Source organism: Malaclemys terrapin, chromosome 9, assembly GCF_027887155.1.
Source record: "Malaclemys terrapin pileata isolate rMalTer1 chromosome 9, rMalTer1.hap1, whole genome shotgun sequence".
NCBI lineage: Eukaryota > Metazoa > Chordata > Testudines > Emydidae > Malaclemys > Malaclemys terrapin.
In genome coordinates this window covers 19,081,865-19,099,697 of record NC_071513.1, presented here as the reverse complement: position 1 = coordinate 19,099,697, position 17,833 = coordinate 19,081,865, and the positions used below count along the sequence as shown (strand labels likewise).

Here is a 17,833-nt window from a genome sequence, read left to right as displayed (position 1 = left end):
CCTGACCCACTGATTATTCCATACAATTTAAAGCAAATACAAGTTGTTTAATTAACAATTAATCTAAATAAAAGAACAAGGAAAAACACATCACCCCGCTCTGTGGCACAAACTGTGTCTCTGGACATCAGGGCATTTCACAGTCTGTTCCTTGTAGGTCCCAGATTTCCTTCTCAGGCCCTGTGCTGCAGGGATGCTGCGGGTTGGACACTTGCAATGGTGGTGGCCACACACCTCCAGGCTTTGAGTGGTGGGACCCTTCTTCCCAGCGTCAGCCCCCCCATCAGGTTAAGGTCCCCCTCCCGGTCTGGCCTGCAAGGGCCCTTGGCTAGGGTGTCTTTCTGTGCTGGGCCCTTTGCCCAAGGTCCCCCCTTGGCTGGGCCCAGTTGCTCTCCACACCTGGCTCTGTGGCTGCAGCTCTGCTCCCAGCACAGGATCTGCTCTCCCTGGGCTGCGTCTCTGGCCCCTCTGGCTCTGGCACGGTTCTGCTCCCCAGCTCATCTTGGGCCCCTGCTTTCTCCTTAGCTCGGCCCCACTCAGTCTGACCCAGGCAATTCCAACTCACACAGAGGATGGGACCCACCCTGGCCTCCTGTCATGCTGATTAGCTGCCCGCCCTGTCAATCAGGCTGACCTGGAGCATTGGCCTCTCGCCATTTTTCCTGGGGACTGTCAGTCTCAGGGTCCTGATTTCCCATCGACCCCTCCCCTTTTAGTGCTGGGAGCTAGCCAACCAAAACACCCCCCACTGAATGTTAATAAGGGGCAACAGTCCCCTTACATAAAGGCCCATCCTATCAAAAACCAGAAACACCACCACGTGATTTAGATAGCCAGGCAGACACCATCAATAAGGAATAACAATTAGCTGAGGTGCACAGTTTGAACAACCCATACACTGAAAACTGTTGGTATAAATGGTTTATGGAACAATCATGAATAGTGAACTCTTGCATCAAAATCTATGTCTTCTCTGGGAAAGATCAGCAGACAAAGGGCTCAGATAAGCTATTCACACTGACAAATTTGTCAAGCTGTCGCTGAGTGGAATGGTCGCTTCCTACCATAGCTTGTGACAGTGACCGGATGGGGATGGTAGATGATTTCCTTGTCACCTAATATGTAATACAGAAATTCCCATACAGTGCAGTGACATTTGCCTGGAAGGCAAGAGATAATCAGCTACTGGCTGTCCCGACGCAGCACAAACTGAACCTGCAAAGAGCTCAATTCTTAAAGCTGGCATTTCTGCATTGGTGGCTTACAGCATTCCTCCTGGCTAGAAAATTTCCCCCGCCTCTTCTAAGGGTTATAGATGAATCAATATGTTCCCTAACTGCTATTAATTAATATTGGTTGAGTTTTATGATCGTGGTTCATTTTCTTAACCCGCCTTCACAGAAACCCCCTTTTTGGGTTGGCTGCTGAATTGGGCAGCTTTTCTTATCTTAATGCTATCTTTGCTGGTGATATAAAGCATATTAGATAACAGCAGCCCACTGCATGAGGATCAGGAGACCTGGAGAGTTGTGGAGTCCATTTTATACATCCCCCAGTGAAAAGCCTTCTGTCACAGTCAAGTCCCCACAGAAGAGTGAACCCTGACAAAACAACCGGGTGAGGGAGTATGTCTTAGCATGACCGCGTCCCAGAGATGGAATGGGCAGTATTCCAGTCAAAGCTCATCCACACCACTTGTTAATGAGCCCCTCAGCAACGCTGTCAGCTCGTTCTTCCCCTCCCCGCCTCCCACATGTGAGTGCGCCGCTGCCTCAGCAGCATTCGCAGACCTGAGGAGCAAAAGACCAAATAATATCACTGTGATAAATCTTTCCTTGCGTGTTTCATCTCTGCATCTGCATTTGTGGTGAGGCTAGAAGAGGGAGAATCTAGGTCTTCCTTGCTTTCAGTCAGTTCTCCCAGAGACCGGGTTTAGTTCTTGGTTGTTAGAAAAAGCATAACATGAAGCCATAGAATAACTGCAGAAGACACAGTAAGGCAAGCACATGGCATAACCTCTGCACAGCTTAAGGGGACTCACAATCTACTGAGCTGCAAGAATTATATGATTTTTGGACCAATTTATTTCAGACTTCAGTAACTGTCTGTTCCCTGGGGAGCACCCTGTGGCAATTTAGATATTGATTTTTCACTGTACAGCCCGCATGCTTTTCCAGTTTGCCAAACCATTGTCAATATCTGATCATGGGAGTCACTACACTTCACAAACAAGAAGGCAGACAAAATCCAAACACCTCATTATGTTTCAATACATTTCTGGGCCTCATCAACTTCTGAGGATCAGAATGTTCTATATAGCAGCACAGAACACTACTGTACGTCTCGCACGATTGGTTCCCTCATCTAAATTCCTGTCCAGAAGTGACAGAAATAGCATCAAGTTATGAATGCACAAGGAATATGCCTTGATGACAAGTAGAAGGACAATGAAATTTATCTTCATGAGACTGGGGTGGCCAGGTAGCTCCATCATTCATGAGTTGCATAAAGTAACAGGGTGGGTAATGAGGTCAGTTTATGTGATAAATTATTTCTCATATTGTCACCGCTTGGTTGCGTCTGAAGTGAAGGAGTCCTTCTGCATGTATAGATGGTAATTCTGCAAAGCACCTTGATGCTTGTGAAAGGTGTACTATAACTCTATAGGTAATGCTAGGTCCAATTAATACACAGGAATGCAGTTTTTTCTGGGACCAAAGATGCACATGCATTTTGCAAGGGTAAACATTCAGCATGGTTTGTGAAATCATGGCCCAGATGGATTCAGATTCTAGGAGTTTTGTGATATCCTGTGGGAGTTCCTCACAGGAGCAATATCAACAGTTATCTTAACCTTGTGCAGACAGCAAAAGCAACGTGACCAAAGATACATTTAATAGCTGAAGCCATCACTTGTCTGCACTCAGAAAATCCTGGGGCTGTGATCTTCTGAGCTAAGCTGGTTCTGGGCTGGTTAGTATTTGGATGGGAAGCCTCCAAGAAAAATCTAGGAATCTGTAAGAAGAAGTGTTGGTGATTCAGCCAGTGGCACTGAGCCAACACTCCAGCATGGGTTTACTGGCTGTTTTATAAAATAGGATGTTGAGCATTTATAGCTATTTAATAAACTATGCAATTTTAGCAAGAATTGGAGAGTTCTTCCCAGCACCCAGGCCAAATTCAACTGGCCTCTTGCAGCCAGTCTTTGTGAATCACTCCTGCATTGTTCACAGGGTAGGATGTTTTCCCTCACCTCCTTTTGTGTAGTGCTGTGGTGCTCTGCGAGGCAGCTGTTGTGTACCACTCTTTTGAGAGGTGGCTAATATCTATACACAGTATACATTTGGGACAGTGCTCTGGGATCTTGCAGGCTAAAATGGAAGATGATTATTCCCCCATAGAGATAATCAAGTCATAGGAGATTTAAGAAACATTTCCCACAAAAATGAGGATTGCAATGACTGGCTGTGTCATCTCAAGTGTCTGTTACACTTGAAAATCACAGCCAAATGCACGTGTATCACTGACAGCAGATTGGCTGACCTAGTAAAAACGTACCTGCCAATGCTTGAGCAATACAAATTAGGACACTGGGCAGAAAAATAGGAACATACTTTTAAACCCTGTATTGGAATACATTGGATTAGGACATTGTTATTGGAGAGACAGGGTGACAAAATGGCAAATATTCTCCTTAAAAATATAGGGTCTATGTGTAGTAAACAAGAACAGCTGGTATGGGTGGTTAAAAATAAATTAACACTACCAGGAAATTCTGACTACAAATCTAGGAGCATTTTAGATGGAATTTTCTTGCTTTGCCAGCAGCAGACAGCATAGTAATTAAGACACAGATAAATTTAAGAGATTTTTCAGCCACCTATTGCATTGCTCACAGCACAGCAGTGGATTTCCCACAAGAAATTCTCCTACCTCTGACCTCTCTGGCTTTCTGTTCCTCTGGTTCTGTGCATTAATTTAACTCCTTCAGTGCCACAATTGTAACTACTGTCTACTGTAATGTGTGTCAGAATTTCACTTGTCACAATGGTTTGCTACCTGCAGGCTTGATGAAAACTTTAACCTTCTCTGCTCACATCACTGCATATTGCTTAGGTTCATCATTCTGACTGTGAGACATTGTGGATATTGCTGCATTGTGTCAATTTACATTTTCTTAGAGTGGGGAAAAGGAGTTCGGAATGTATTGGAATGAATAATGGCATGTATCAAGTTAGAGAGTTTTCTTGCATGTCAATTTTGTTGATTCGTCTCATGGGTTTTTCAGGAGATGGTCCAAGCCACAAAACTTGGATCTAAATCTGGATCCAAACTGCCCCCGAATGAGGATGTGTTTAGACATTGTGAATCAGTCCGTAAGAGAAGTGAGGTCAGTTGCAACGTTTAGATCAGTATCCAAGCTTCCCCAAAGAGTGGAGAAGTGTTTGGATCTGGGATTTTGTTTCGGGTCCACCTATTCTTTGTTATCAAAGACAAATCAAGGCTTGCATTTGTTTATGTACCTTGAAGTAGAGCAGGAAATGAAGTTATGCTCTTCTTGTACATGCGGATTTGGACAGGTGTTTCTCAAAGCTGCATATGTGCCTAGTAGCAAAGCAACTGAGTTTTAAAGGGGGATGTGTACACCTCTCCTTTAGCTTTGCTCTGCAAATGGATTGTCAGTCTCTGTTTTATCATTATGTGTCCCCCAATTTTATTTTGCATTAATTTTATTTAGATGGTAAGATCCCCTGGGCAAAGACCATGTAACTTTGTCCTTGTTGAGTGGTGTATTCCGTTATGATGCTGTGCTAATAATTATGCACAATAATGTAGAAAGTGGAATTGACACAGTTTGTGGACGTAGGCCTCAGGAAGGACTATGATGGTAAGACGCTATAGATACTGAGGCCGACATGTTTAAAGTGCACACACAAACCGGGCACCCAAAAGATCCAGTGTGCACATGCAGCTCGGGGATCCGTGCATGCACATACCATTGTGCATGTAATTCCAATTTGCAAACCAACTTCCTGTGTTCAATGCACAAGTGCATTTTTAGCCCAGGAATCTTTTTAGCTACAACATAATCGCAATTACCCAAACCTCAGTTAGCTGCTACTCTGCTATCCAAAAGTGGGTCATGTCCTCTGATGCCTATTCACTACATTGAAAATTCTTCCAGTTATCCACGTGTATTAAATGTCTCCTACGATACTGGGATAATCAAGTTTGCATTGTAGCCCCATCTCTGTACATGAGATGTAGGGAAAGTTGTATGGTGAGCCTTTGTTTTCCTTAGCAGTAAGAAAAGAAGCTCGCGAGAAGCTGCCTGATTCACAGGGCCCACTAGTATATCTCTAGCATTTGAGGCTTGGTGGGGGACACCTTGTAAGGCTTCATGTGGAACTGAAGGGAGGGTTGGCGCAGCAAAGGTGTGTGGTGCTTCCACAATGCAGCGACAGGAGGCCGTGTGTAAAATCAGACTGTGAGCCTATCTGTGCAGTGCAGGGGAGTTTAACTGTTGGTTTGCTAGCAAGCTAAAATATTCGTTTGAAGATGTAGAACTGTTTGTGTTTTCACTGGCTTTGGCCTAATTACATATCACCTGTGGACTTGAATCACGCTGTTAATATTCATTTGCTATTGCCGGGCCTCCAGATGGATCTAGTTTATGTGCTCTGACTTCAGATGCTGCATTCTTCTTTTGTTGCAAGAATAAGCAAATAGTACGCTTCCGTCCTAGGGCCCAACCCTGTAAACCCTTATACCCTTGAGAGGGCTCAGCAGGACCAGGCAGTTAAATCCTTCCAGTTGCTTTTTATCTCAAAGCCAACCCCCTTGTAGCATTTTAGCCACCCAGCTCATGGCTTCTTGAGAGGAACGAAAGCGTTAAATGGCAAGTCTAGGATCAGGATGAGCTCAAAACCCACCCATGACTCCCAGTTTGCTTTGTTGATAAAGAGACATTCACAAGTACAATATTGATGGGTTCTCTTTTCCCTGTTGCATTCAGCCTGGCAGAGCCCCATATGACAAGTCTGTGGCTCTGTGCCCACTACAGCACAGCAAGGTTTCCTTATAGTTACATGATGGAAATCAAAATATCCAGATGGAACCACAGAGGTTGCAACCTGCCGCAATCTCCTGTTCTTTATTCAGACCTGACAAGCTGAATTAACATTATCTCAGGCTGCTGCGTTAAAGAGCCTTTAGTTAAAAGAGTAACAACAACATAATCAAAATGTAGAGGGAAAATATTCTCTCTGCTTCTCTTACTGTCTTTTTTCTTTCTTTTCCCTCCAACATATTCCTAAAATATATATTAAAGGAGCTTTATCTGGGGAAAAGAAATCAAATGGGATTTAATGGGGGGGAGAGGGGGAATTCCCAGCTGATGAGGAGGCAATACGAACAGATGCATTAAGAGCCCTCGGAAACATGGCTTTTTTTAAAGGATTCCAAAACTCTAGGGACTCATTTTTCAACAAGCTGCAGTCTACCAACTAAATCAATGTTAATAAGGTAAAGCAGGATAGACCCCACCAGATAAAACAAGCTGGAGAATGTCTAATGAAACAGAATTCTATGGTGTAAATATTGGTCTGGATTAATGTGATTACAGCATGACGTTGTTGCCACTCTATAGTTAAGGCCCTGTCAGCCCTTTCATTATAGCCCCCTAGTATCAGAGTTTGTAGAAAAATAAAGGCTTTCCCACTCCCACGGCTCGATGCCACATCTGCAGCTCAAAGGTCAGCAAAAGAACATATTTGATCAGTTATTAATTTATAATAATCTCCTTTCTTTTGACGTAAGGAGGTATTTTTAAATGATCCTGGCATTTAGGCTAACATTTTTCAAACATAGGAGTTTACAGTTAGTCACCTAAATCTGTGTGTAAGGACCTCAGTAAGCAGGCATTGAGCTCCCATTGGTGCTAGGCACTTTACAAAATATACCAGAGATATAGTCCTGCCCCAGTGACCTTACCACCTAAATATGAGCAAATTGTAGCAAGTGAAGATAGACAATTGGAGGGGAGGGGAATCACAGCACATGGGTTACCGCAATAACACTATATGTTTGGTTTGGTTAATGACTCAGGCTTCTTGCTAATTATGTATTTTGTTTGTTTATTTATTATTTGGGATGGGAATGCTAGGATGGGGTAGGAGTATATGGGAGGAGATGAAGTCATAAAAATCAAAAAGGGATTATGGAATGCAGTGGAGGATTGGGAGAGGAGCGGAAAGAGGTAGATGGATGAGTAACAAATCTCATACCGAATCTCTTTGCTTTGAGTCAAGAAAATCCCAGCAATTTGAGAAAACATCTCCCAGGGTTAGGCTTACAAGGAGGTTACTGTATCGCTACCTTTCTGGTCGATTAAGTGCGAAATCTACTAGTAAACATTTACCGACTGTAGAAGATGATGGCAAAAAACCTCAAATGTACTTTGGGGTTATCCATAATCAGAATCCAGAACTAAACATTGCAAACGGCCACTACCTTTAGAACAAGATGAACCAAAGCCTGAGACCCAAAATACCCTTGAATCTTGGGAGTGCTGGAAACCAGAATCCCAATTTTGAAAATGTCTTATGCCTTTATAATAGGCCCTAATTGGATCCTAGGATGCAAACACCACACATTTTGGTGTGTTTGAAATCCATATTTTAATCCAGAGTGGAAAAATGTGGTTTCTATCTCCCCCTTGCTTCTGGGTTCCACCTGCTCAATAGCAAAATGCATCAGCTTTCTTCTCCACTGGATCATTAAGATCCAAATCCAACATACTATGTACATGAGGCAAAGGCAAGGTTTTATGTGGGGGGGGGCACGCGGAGAACTGAAGCATCGCAGGTTCATTTTTACCATGCACGTAATACATTCAGCAGCGTTAGCATCGTTTAGATGCATCGCCACAGCTCTTCAGTTGTTTGCTGCTGATTGGTGTGGATGACTCAATCTGACACAGCAGTAGGTAGTGAGGTAACGTATTTGTGTTGGTAATGCTATCAGCCTAGCCGGTATGCAGAAAAGGCTCTTTTCAGACTGCGCTATCGGAGAAACAATGGGAAGCGGGATTAACAAGGCCTTTGTTGATATCGTTCCCAGCATTTCTTCCTGCTGGTGTTTTTCAGGGGGCTATTTGGCTTGATCACCTTCATACTGCTCTGATGTATGCGGGTATTCAAATCAAAACTGAACTTGTTGGCATGTTAGTGAGGAAAAGAATAGAGCTGTGCCACATGCATCTCGCTTGTCAGCCCAAAATAATCGAACAGCACAAAGGACAGCCTGGAACGTGGTTCTATATTTTCCCCAAATATTATAGTCCCAGGTCTCCTCATTAGCTGTCATTGTTTCCATTAGATATGCTACTGGGAGATGAGAGGTAATTAGTGTGTATAACCCAAATACCTTGTGGAATGTATTGCAGTGTAAGCTAGAACAAAGATTTTAATTACCAAATGTATCCTATCCACGGAAGATATAAATAGCAGAGATGCTGGAGTGTGCATTTTCCAAACATACACCAAATGCTTCCCTTAAGTTGGCAAAATCAGCCGACTTGCCAAATGGACACATCCATTTCTATGAAAGACTGATCAATGAAACAAAGATAATTAGTTCTTCTTCTTATTTACTGGGCACTGAGTATGTGCGTGGCACTGTAATCCCCAAAGGCACTTGCAATAAATATTTATAATTGATGGACATGTTCATAGTAACAATTGCCTTTCCAGGGAGTGACATGTGACTGAGGCAGACCTGTAGTTAATAATAAGCTGCAATTAGACTCATGCTAAAGCGTTGGCAGAATTTTAGGTACCTTCAAATGCAGGACTTATACTGAAGATGGCTTCCATTTTATTTTATGCCCAGGCAGCTTAACACACGAGGAGTGCTATTTCTGTCCCCCAAACTGAGGGCTGGATTGGGTGTACTAGACTCAGGCCTGTGTTGGTGGTTGTGTGATGCCACACCATCTCAGTGACCTGTTGAGGAGTCTGGTGCTTCTTGGGGCACTAGCAGAGAGCAGTCCCCCTACACTCTGGGTGCAGGGATTGTAATTGCTAATGGCCCTTGTGGGAAGGGGGAGCCACCTTGCACCTTCCCTGTGACATACTCAAGCAAAGGGTGTTGTGACAAGCAGAAAACTATCCCTGCCAGGCAGCCTGATTCCAACTTAGCCCACTAGCTGCTGTCACGTAACAACATAATGTGAACAGCACACAGAGCCTTTTTGGGGCCGAACAGGAAGAGGCTAGATTGATAACGATCTCTCCCCTTTTCTGCAGAAAGGTGGGTGTTCTTGGAACACATTTTCTTCCCCTTGTCATAAAAATGGGAGCAAAGACACTCGTGCACCTCAGTCTAGCAGGGAGAGGATGAAGTTAGTGGGGATTCATTATTGTACGTACAGTAAAATGAAATTTGAAGATGTCGGAGTGCTTGACGGCCCGTGTGCTGAGTGTATTCTCTTTGGGTGATATTGTAGCTGATGGGTTGTATTGACACAACGTGCTGACGTAGCCTGACTTGACCTACAAGCAGCCCATTCATGTACTAAGATACAAGATCTTCAGTGGGTGTAAATTTGGAATCACTCTATTGACTTGAGCGGGAAGGTGGTGCTGTGATTAGGCCACTAGCCTGGGACTCAGGAAACTGGGGCAAACCTGCACAAGTCACTTGGTTTCTCTGGCCCAGATCCACAAAGGGGCCTCGGTCTTGCAACGCTGAGCACTGCAGCACGTAGAAACTCACAGGAACACCGCTGAGATCGACAAAGCCCGAGTTAGGCGTCTAGTCTCGTTATACAATGAAAGGGGAGAGATAGCTTTGTTAGCCAGTGTGCTAGGTGGGGAGCCACCTAAACTAGCCAATGGGAGCTGCCAATGACAGGGGGTGTATGTCTTAGATGGGTGCCTCCCTTTAGCCTGGACTTAGGTGCCTATCTCTGCTTAGTGATCCACGAATGGGAGAACCCACCGCCTCGGGCTTAGGTGGGAGATAGGTGTCCAGATGCCTAGAGTGAGGCAGCTGTCCACAAGCCCAGAGGCAGAAACATAGGCACCTAGGGAACTTCTACCTTGAAAACATAGGCACCAAGTGAGTAAGCGCCTATAGGGTTTAGTGCAGGGGTAGGCAACCTATGGCACATGTGCCGAAGGCGGCATGCAAGCTGATTTTCAGTGGCTCTCACACTGCCCGGGTCCTGGCCACTGGTCCGGGGGGGCTCTGCATTTTAATTTAATTTTAAATGAAGCTTCTTAAACATTTTAAAAACCTTATTTACTTTACATACAACAATAGTTTAGTTGTATATTATAGACTTATAGAAAGAAACCTTCTAAAAACGTTTAAATGTATTACTGGCACGCGAAACCTTAAATCAGAGTGAATAAATGAAGACTCGGCACACCACTTCTGAAAGGTTGCCGACCCCTGGTTTAGTGGGAATTTTGTGGATTGCAGTGGAGCCAAAACTGGGACTTAGGTAACCAAGTCTGGGATTTAGATGCCTTTGTGGATCTGGGCCTCATCTGTAAAATGGAACTAAAAGCACTTTCCTACTTATCAGAAGAATTGTGATGATAAATACCTTAAAGATTGTGAGGTGCTCAGATAGCGTGTTAATGGGGCCACTTAAGATAGTTAGATAAGACAGACTTCCATTGATGGATCTATGCTAAATTTATACCAGCTAAGGATCTGGCCCATTATTTGGTAAAGCATGATTCAAACCATGTGGCTGGGGGGAGGGGAGAAGGGGAGATGGTAATGGGAATCTTTATAAAACATTTAAAAAAATGTAAATAACAGGTTTTCTACCCAGCGATAAAGCTTGAGATTAGTGCTTGAATTATGCTGGATAATTAGTGTAGTAGGTAATTATTTCAGATCTGGCACATCTGCGAATACAGCACTGCTATTGAATTAGAAAATCCTCATGGCCATCAAAATAAGATGGCCGCGGCAATTCCACATGGGGATCTCTAGACAAGATTAATTACCCCTTTAACTGGCAGGGATTTGCCAAAGGATTGTGCAGACATTACCGTGTAGCCTCATTGCAGTGGATCCTGATAACATTTCTTTGGAAGAAAAAAAATATCTGTGTGCCGTGCCCTGCGTTTTTGGGGACTGACTGGGCTAAGCGGTTTTGACTCAGCCAGAAGAGCTAAAATGTGCTAAGGCTACAACAGCGAGTGATGACCTGGAGGGAGGACAGGATAAGTGGCACGGACGTGGCCCGCAGAAAGGGCAGTGAAATCTAATCTTGATATGAATACAGAATTGCTATGGCAACAAGGGCATGTTGCAGAGCACATGTGGAACTAGCGGATGGAAAAAACAATCATCTAAAAATGACAAATAAGCTGGGAATCAGAGTCCGCCCAGCTCATGAGTAGGATGTCCACATGGGGGTGCGAGTGGCATGGGTCCCAGCAAGACCTGAGCTCCTAGCCCAGGCTGACATTGCAATACAAGGTGGGGGAGGTGCCGCACCTCCACTGGAGTTGTGCCTGCTGAACGTGGCCCCCCAAGGTCAGTTCTCTGCTCTGCCTGGCTGTGGTGAAAGGTTAAGGGATAAGCTTCATATCCTGGCCAACCTCCCCTCTCTCTCTCTCTCAGTAGAAGTGGTGACAATGCCAAAGCCTAGATGAGCTGTCAGTGCGAAGTACAGAATACTCCTGTTGTCTGCTGTCACTACAGGTTGCATTAAGTGAATTGCTCTGGATGGTATGTTGAGATACCTGGAATATGACTGATGCTACCGAGAGTGACATTTTATCCAAGTTGCTCTCTTTTAATATTCCTCTGTGAAACGGCAGCACCCTTCTCCCTCACATAAACACACGTCTCAAAGAAATGCTATCAACTTGCTTTATTAGGGGTTTTTCTTACTTATTAAATGCCAGTTGTGGTCTGAGCCCTGTACAACACAGAGAAAGCTACGGTCCCTTCCCTGAGGAACTTACACTCAAGACTGAGCTGATCACAAAGTCAAATACATAGGGCCATATTCATCCCTGGGATAGCTGCACTAACTTCAGTGCGCTGAAGGAATGAGTTTGGCCTATAATGCACTGAGTGATCAGTGAAGCACAAAACTCAAAGCAGGACAGATGGTTTTTTAAAAAGTACTTTGCTTTGTGGTAGGTGATCACTGAACAACTTTGCCTCTGACCCGTGTTCTAAGGAGGGATTCGAATATGGAAAGGGTAGTTGCCTGGCACACACAAATGCTCTCAGTAAAATAAATAGCCTTTCCATTGCACAGTCCCAGTGTAAAACTACCACCAAAATAGCTTTGCCCTTATCATTCTGGTTCTCAAAACAGCTGTGCAAATAACGGAAACAAGCTTGATTTGGAATCTCCGGGGAATTCACAGTAGCAAATGAGGACAAGATTGGGTAATCTGGGTTAGATTTTAGCAAGTTGTTTGTCTTTTTAAAAGAAATCATACTAGAGTTGCATGTGTGTGACAAATCAGGTGAAGCTTAAATGGATTTGGGACCAGGGTTCTCCCAGCCCAAGAGATGGGCACATTTAGTTTTACAGGGGCCAAACAAAATTACCCCAAAACTTTACACCCACACCACACCCTTCACACATACACCCACACACACCCCGGGCCCTATTCTGGTCTGAAATGGAGAAATTAAAAAGGCTTAATTCAGACAAAATGTCAGTTTGGTTAAAACCCCCCACCCCGAACAAAACAACAACAAAAAACTAGCTGTTTGCCTCCTTCCTAATAACTCTTCCCTGCAACAACCACTTATCTCCCACTACCAACTAGGTCCTCCAGCCAGCATTCAGCCTTCTTATAACATGCTGGAGGAAATTAGGTACCACCAATTCACCACAGCTGGCCAAGCCCTGCTACCCTATCAGACCTTGCAAGCCAGAGTGGGCAATTGTGATCTTGTGTGTGTGTGTGTGTGTGTGTGTGTGAGAGAGAGAGAGAGAGAGAGAGAGAGCTCTCTGCCAATCCCTGGATGGGGTTTGAACACTAAGCTACATACAGATTCAAAGGTCATACTCAAAATATACAGAAAACCATTAAAAAAGGAAAGAAAAATGCAGAACAATCCCATCTTCTAGCCATTCTTGTGTTTATTTTAAATGCTGATGCACCAGTGGCCAGAAGATTAGAGTGACCCACAAAGAGCAAGAAAGTAGCACAAGGGAAGAACCAGAAGCTGTAGCAAAAGAGACTTGGGTTTGTGAATCAAGAAATACTTCTCTGTACAACATATGACTAACCTGTGCAACTTGCAACTGCAGAACATTATTGAAACAAATAACTTAGTGACATTAAAGAAAATTAGACACATGAATAAGAATAGAAATTGCAATGACACAAACTAGGGTAATCTATACAAGGGCTATCAAATCTCCTGTTACAGGACACAAGCTGATCAGCAGTTTCTGACAGCCTTCTCTCTAGTATCTCTGAAGCTAGTTTCTTTTCCCATTCCTGTCTCTGACCTAGAAACACATAGAGGCAAATTAGAATAGTAGTTGCAACAACATATCAACTTTGGTCTCTTCTAGTCCACAGGAAAACAACAATTTTCATGGATTTCAACTCCGTCCATGTACCTGCTCTGTGAAATAACAAACACTTCAGTGCCTGGCCTAAAATATAACACTAGGCAAAGCAGTTGTCCAATAATAAATAAAGACTTGCTAGCTCTTTACCACATTGCTATATTTACTAAAATACCTGGGATCAGCCACATGGATAAAAAGGCTAATAAAAGAGCACTTGGGATGATTTTAGACATGTAAGTGTTTAGTATGTTCGGCCTTGCGCTGAGTTTTGCTGGGGGGATTAGGTATCAGCATGAAAGTTTTGCAAACATATAACAAAATGTTGCAAAGTGCAGGAAGTGGAGCTGTGATACTGTGAATGTCTGTGCACTTATGCACACACAGACGTGCGCCGGGAAAAGGATTCTCTCCCACCTTTCCTTTCCAAAAATTTGTCTCGCATTTAAAATTCATCATCATTCAGTGCAAAGTTTAATTCCCCAGTAAACGGAGGCCATTTAAAAGTATTAGCATCGCTCAGGCTGCTGTTCCTAGCATCTCTGTACTCCGGATAGTACAGCCCTTCTGGCCAATGAGGAAGAGAAATCTTTGTTGGCTATTGTAGTAGCCAGGGTTCTGTGGGTCTGGTTACTTTCTATGCAACCCTCCTGCACAGCTCCAGTAGATTCCCTGGGAGAAGGCTGCCTACAAAGCTTTCATGCGGCTGCATATATCTCGGCTCCAATTGTCTGTTAAGTTAAGATGCTGTTTCTTTTAATGCCTTTTGGTGCTACTTATTGTTATGCCCATCCAGAGGATCTGGTCAAAATGTAACATAGGCCAAAGGGCAAGGCAAACCGCCTCTATGATCCCACCTATGTTTAGAAAGCTACCAGTGCGGAAAACCTGGCTACACTGCATAGGTGCTGGAAATAGGGGTGCTGCAGCTTGAAGTGGTTTCCATCATATACGGGGTTTGCAGTTTGGTTCAATGGTCTCAACGCCCCTGCTACAGTGTGGTGCTGATCTGACATGCTTCCTGTGTGGGCTGAACTGAATGTGTTCCTGACTTATGCTGCAGCCCTGTTGAAATCCAGAGCTGTAGCATGATGTGGATACGGGATCAAAACATGGTTCTGTTCCATCTCAACTGGCAAGACCTGGTTGTATTTTAACCAAGTCAGGACAATGCCATGTAGCCAAGAACCCAGTGTGCCCATTATCATAGTGTAGGTGGAACCTTAGCCAGCATCAGTGCTGTGCTGTAGTTAGTGAATGCTTAGTACAAACATGCTCACATGCAACCAATCACATCACCTCACCCTACACTTTTCCTCCAGTGTTCAGCTCTGGGGACCAGCATCCCAGTCCGATGGGTTTGCAGACGCCACCCTTCATGGAAATGGCTGCACAAGCAGAAAATTCCATGGCTGCCCCCTCCCAGCGCAGTGTGAATCAGGCCATATTGTCATCTGATGTGAGGTAGTGTTAACATAAATGCTAAACAGCCAAACAGCTTCAGTGTCACAGCTCTCAGCCCAGTGCTGTACCCTGTGTGGATAACAATACATAATGTACATCCTCACCATTGCAATTCAGAGTCACGTTGTAAGCTGTGTGGAGTACTGTTCTGAGTGAAGGACTCAAGCAATCTTCTTCCTTTTGTGCCCAGTAGTATGATTTCTACATAGCATATGAAACAGTGACACTTTTTAAATTAAAGTACAAAAGACATAGCACATGATCCGGTTTGAAAAGCTGGAGGGTGTCTATAAATCCTGGCTCAAGTCAGATGTGTCTCTCCGCAGATAATGTGAGATTTATTACCATAGACAGGAAACAATGCTTCCAAACCCCTTTTATGGATAGACATTTCACAGATTTAGATTTTAAGCTCTTTGGCTCAGGAATCATCTTTGTGTTACGTGTTAATACAGTACCCAGCAAAGTAGGGCCATCATTCTTGATTGTGACCTTGGGCCAGTCAGGTCACCTCTCTGTGCAACAGGAAAATGGGGCTAATAACTTACCCATCTTTGTGGAGCACTTTGAGGTCTTTGGATGCAATGCACTAGATACATGTGAACTATTCCAATGAGGATGAAAATGGAAAAATAGGCAAAATGCATCTAATTGTGTTTTTAACTTTGCATAAGTATGATGCAGACTCTAGTGCACAATAAAATGTATCCTTTTTATCAAGATTGATTTTATTGTATCTAAAATTTATAAGAGCCCTAAAATAAGAGTAGCTTTAAAAACAAAACACAACAACTGTTTAAGATCCTTTCCCAGAGAAGTGTCTCTATACACCTGCAGACTAGGAAAGGGAAAACAATGATATTTGAAAAGAAGAGTTGAAAAGTTCTTTTTTCTCCTCTCATAGTGGATGACTTCACTGGTGCTAGCTCAGCCTAAGGAATGGTTTTCCTTGCTCAGCTTTAGGTGTCAATGAAACCATTAATAGTGGCAGGACAAATCTTAAATGACGAACATGGGAAACACTTTTCACTAAATGTTGGTGTTGCTGCATTTCTCAGTATTATGCTACATTTCATACCAATTTTGTATTTACACGGACAAGGGCTATAGAGGAACTGAACTCGTCTCTCATTCATCATGTGAGATCCCCTTCAGTACATGTGAATTAATACAGATACCTTCTCGCAGGACTCAACCTTTAAGCTGATACATATCCAGTAGTTGTCAATGTGCCCTCTAACGCAGCTTGCCTGAAGCTAGTAACATTTTGTTTCCATCTTTCCCAGGACCACGCGGATATTGAGTGGAAGTTTGCACGGACAAAGCTGTGGATGAGTTACTTTGATGAAGGTGGCACTCTGCCACCTCCATTTAATATTATTCCAAGTCCCAAGTCAATCTGGTATCTTTGTAAGTGGATCCACAATCAACTGTGCCCAGACATGGACTCTGAGGATGAACAGAAGAGGCATGAAAACCTAAAAACATTCACAGTAAGGAGCCTTATATTTTAGTATTTCATTTGCCCAGAGTATTAGTTATTAATTCAGGCTCACAGATTCCAGTATCCCTTTGCTTTTAGTAGTGGGCTACTGCTGTGCCAGTTTCCAAAGAGCCAGTGGGAGACGTGACTGATGCCCATGTAATATACATGTACCTATTTAATTGCAGGAACGGCATGCTGACAACCTGATTCAGAATCAACATTACCAGGTAAAGCCTCCAGTACATTAAGTCATTTATTGCCTATTTCTTGCTCGTGCTTGATTCGTGACACCTTGCTGGCTGCAAAGTGCTGTAATGTATTTTGACACGTGTACAAGCGCTAAGAGGTTTCGGCTCATTGTGGAATAAAATATGCATGGCTTCTTCCAAATGGTCTGGGCGGCTCAGGTCAGCAACTCACTTGTGGCCTTTCACCTTTTCAAATACAGTGCAAAAGCTGGGTGAAATTCCCATTGACTTCAGTGGAGCCAAGATTTCATGCCTGGTCACGCGGTGAAGTGAAATCCTCATCAAAATTGCTGCTTTAAAAAGTCAAAAAGCTTAGCCTTATTTTTGCAACGAATTCAGAGACTCATCACAAATAAGGAGCAATCGGGGTCTTTTTACGACTGAGGAAGGCTCAGATGAGAGGAATGTTTTCTTCTACTGCAAAGACTTTTGTAGCTTCTATTTATTCTTAGCCTGCCTGGGTTCAAGAATTCATCAGATTCAACTTATAACGGGATGAATGTGTATTTACAATACCAGCTGCTTGAACCCAATTGAATGCATTATACCAGTATTCTGGAAGGAAAAACAATAATAATAATAAATCCTCTGAATGATGTTACATAGTACATCGGGCCAAATTTTCACAAGTGACTCATGCTTTTGGGTGCTTCACTTTTTAGATGTCTAAAATTGAGACACCTTAAAGGGGCTTTGTTTTCAGAGAACAGGCGCTTGGTACTTTTCTGAAACTCAGGCCTCTCTTATCTGTCTGAAGCTGGGCACCACAAAGTCAAGGCATCCACGGTCATTCTTGAAAATGTAGTTCTCGGAGCTTTTTGACTTCACCGGGATGTTGACAAAGAGGATTTTCAAAGATGCCCCTGGAGTTAAGGCTTCCTTTGAACATCCTGCCCTAAATAATTCACCTTGACAATCTGCCTGAGGGACATGCATCCTAGATTTACTCTCCCCACTTACAGGCACAGAGAGGTTGAGGGCAACATTTGGAGTGGGAAGAGGCCTACTGACATGCTGAAAAATGTGTGTTCAATTGCACACCTGTGTTTGTGAACACAT

At 43.5% G+C, this 17,833-nt stretch overlaps 1 protein-coding gene across 1 annotated transcript in view; it reads left to right on the top strand.

The window, feature by feature from the left end:
* Nucleotides 1-17,833, top strand: part of TRPC5 (transient receptor potential cation channel subfamily C member 5) — a 94,927-nt gene that overhangs the window by 73,696 nt on the left and 3,398 nt on the right. The window contains exons 7-8 of the mRNA XM_054040192.1: nucleotides 16,327-16,533; nucleotides 16,712-16,753. Coding sequence (XP_053896167.1) covers nucleotides 16,327-16,533; nucleotides 16,712-16,753 — 249 coding nt within the window. The remainder of the gene's footprint in view (nucleotides 1-16,326; nucleotides 16,534-16,711; nucleotides 16,754-17,833) is intronic.